The 2092-nt window shown below is 29.7% G+C and overlaps 1 protein-coding gene across 1 annotated transcript in view; it reads right to left on the bottom strand.

The window, feature by feature from the left end:
• ESD (esterase D) overlaps positions 1-2092 on the bottom strand; it is a 29918-nt gene that overhangs the window by 14245 nt on the left and 13581 nt on the right. Inside the window, exon 5 of the mRNA XM_023537749.1 lies at positions 1397-1558. Within this exon, the coding sequence (XP_023393517.1) occupies positions 1397-1558 (162 nt within the window). The remainder of the gene's footprint in view (positions 1-1396; positions 1559-2092) is intronic.

Raw genomic sequence — 2092 nt, forward strand, 5'->3', positions numbered from 1 at the left:
ACAGACTGCAGAATCAAAAGAAATTTAGAAACAAGTTATATGTTGCTAAATCAAATATAAAGAGATATTTGCAACTTGCTTATAAACTCTGATTTGCCATGAAAACCCCTGTGAACAATTTTCCTTTTGCTATACTGGAGGTCTCACCATAACACTATTTCCTTTGTGTGTTCTACTAAGAGAGCTAAAGCAAAGCAATACAAAGCAATACATCACATTTTCATTAAGGCACAAATCGAAGTTTATATTCAGAGTTTCCACTCCTTTTTTCCACTTAAAATTAATGTGTAGTAATATAAAACAGTTCATGACTACCTTTCTGAACATGTTATTAAATCTGAGACACGTTGTTTCTCTTAAACAGTGCCAAAAAGTGATGAACGCCCTTAAACATGGCAGAATTTTTAATACAATATAATTTTGTGTTGTGTGCAATGTTTTTTGTCACTGGATGAGGTGCAGAGAGTGTGAGAGTGCTTATCAATGTTAGGTTTTTTTTCAAAAACAAAAAAGTTGAAATAAATTTCATTTTCTCCCTCAAACACAATAAATTGCCTTATGCACAAAAATCGAAAATAAAACTTATTTTAAAAATCTGCTGTCATGCCATGAATTAATTTAACTTTACAATAAAGCTTACTAAAAGGAAAATATTTGGTGCCACAGCAAGAAACTGATATGAGAAATATTTTCATTTCTCAGTGACATACCTCAAATGATTAAGAAGTTTTTCCTAAGGGAAGAAAACGGATTAAACAAATCTCGAGGTCTGTGGTAGCCCTGTTACTTTAAAGACAGAAGCAGTCTTAAGATGATCACTGCTTCAACATTTCCTTTTCAACACTATGGTATGCTGCTCTGCACAGTATGACACTTTAAACATATTGGTTATTCCAACTTGGTTTATTTAAACAAATAAAAAGTAAAGCTTTAAAGCTTCAAATAAATAAATAGAAAGTCTGAGAGTTATATTTTTCAATCAATTTGCATTCCAATTTTCATTAGAGGCAATAAGAACAGAGAATTCTCAAACTTTTGCGAATCATGGATATTTTCTCCCTTAGAAATTCAAAATTAACTATACAAAGATAGTCTTGGTAAATATACAAATGGTACATATTGCCACAATAACATTTAGGAAAGAAAATGCCTAGAAAACTAGTTTGAATTGAAGCAATGAAATATAAGATACAATTTATAATACTTCCAATATATCAACAAGAAACCACTGTAACTGAATTCTTATGCTCCTGATTCTGTAGCATACATTGTGTGGTCAAATTTAATACTCCTCCTTCATAACCTCTTGAAATTCCCAAGACTTCTAGAAAAGATTAGTTCCAATACTACAATAATATCCTAATTTCAATCTTTGACAGTTCCTAATATTATATTATCCAAGAAAGATATTTGTCACTAGAAGCTTAGGTAATCTTACTTTGTATTTTCCAGGATTCTTTAAAGCACAAATCAGAGCTCCATGGCCTCCCATGGAGTGGCCAAAAATAGACATCCTCTGGGGGTCCACTGGAAAACTGGCATTTATCAGTTGGGGAAGCTAGAAAAAATTTAATAGTGTGATAAAAGATAGGAGAAAAAGTTTAGACTTTTACAAAGTTATATAAAATAATTACACAATCAGCACTTCTAACTCAGTCTTATAATGGCATGAACTAGTAAAGATTTAAAAAAAAATCTCAGGTGACAATGTAATTAATACATCACTGCAGAATACACGGTACATCTTCATCAGAAAGCAACTTTGGCAAGATGCAGAAAGAATCTTTAAAATGTCCTAAACTTTTGTTCTAATAGTTTCACTTCTTGGAATCTATTCTAAGGGAAAAGTCCTTAAGGGAAAGAATTATACAAAAATAATAAATGTAGTAATATGTATTATAGTAAAAAAAAATATATAAAAACATAAATAGCTTACATTAGGAAAAAGTAAATTATGGCATATGACAGAATATTATACAATTATTAAAATTATGTTACAAATAGATCAGAATTTTGGAAAATATTTTGAAACTAAAAAAAACAAGATAAAATAAGTTTTACAATTATATGATATAAAAAAATCTGGAATATA

The sequence above is a fragment of the Pteropus vampyrus genome, unplaced genomic scaffold (genome assembly GCF_000151845.1).
Source record: "Pteropus vampyrus isolate Shadow unplaced genomic scaffold, Pvam_2.0 Scaffold198, whole genome shotgun sequence".
Taxonomy (NCBI): Eukaryota; Metazoa; Chordata; class Mammalia; order Chiroptera; family Pteropodidae; genus Pteropus; species Pteropus vampyrus.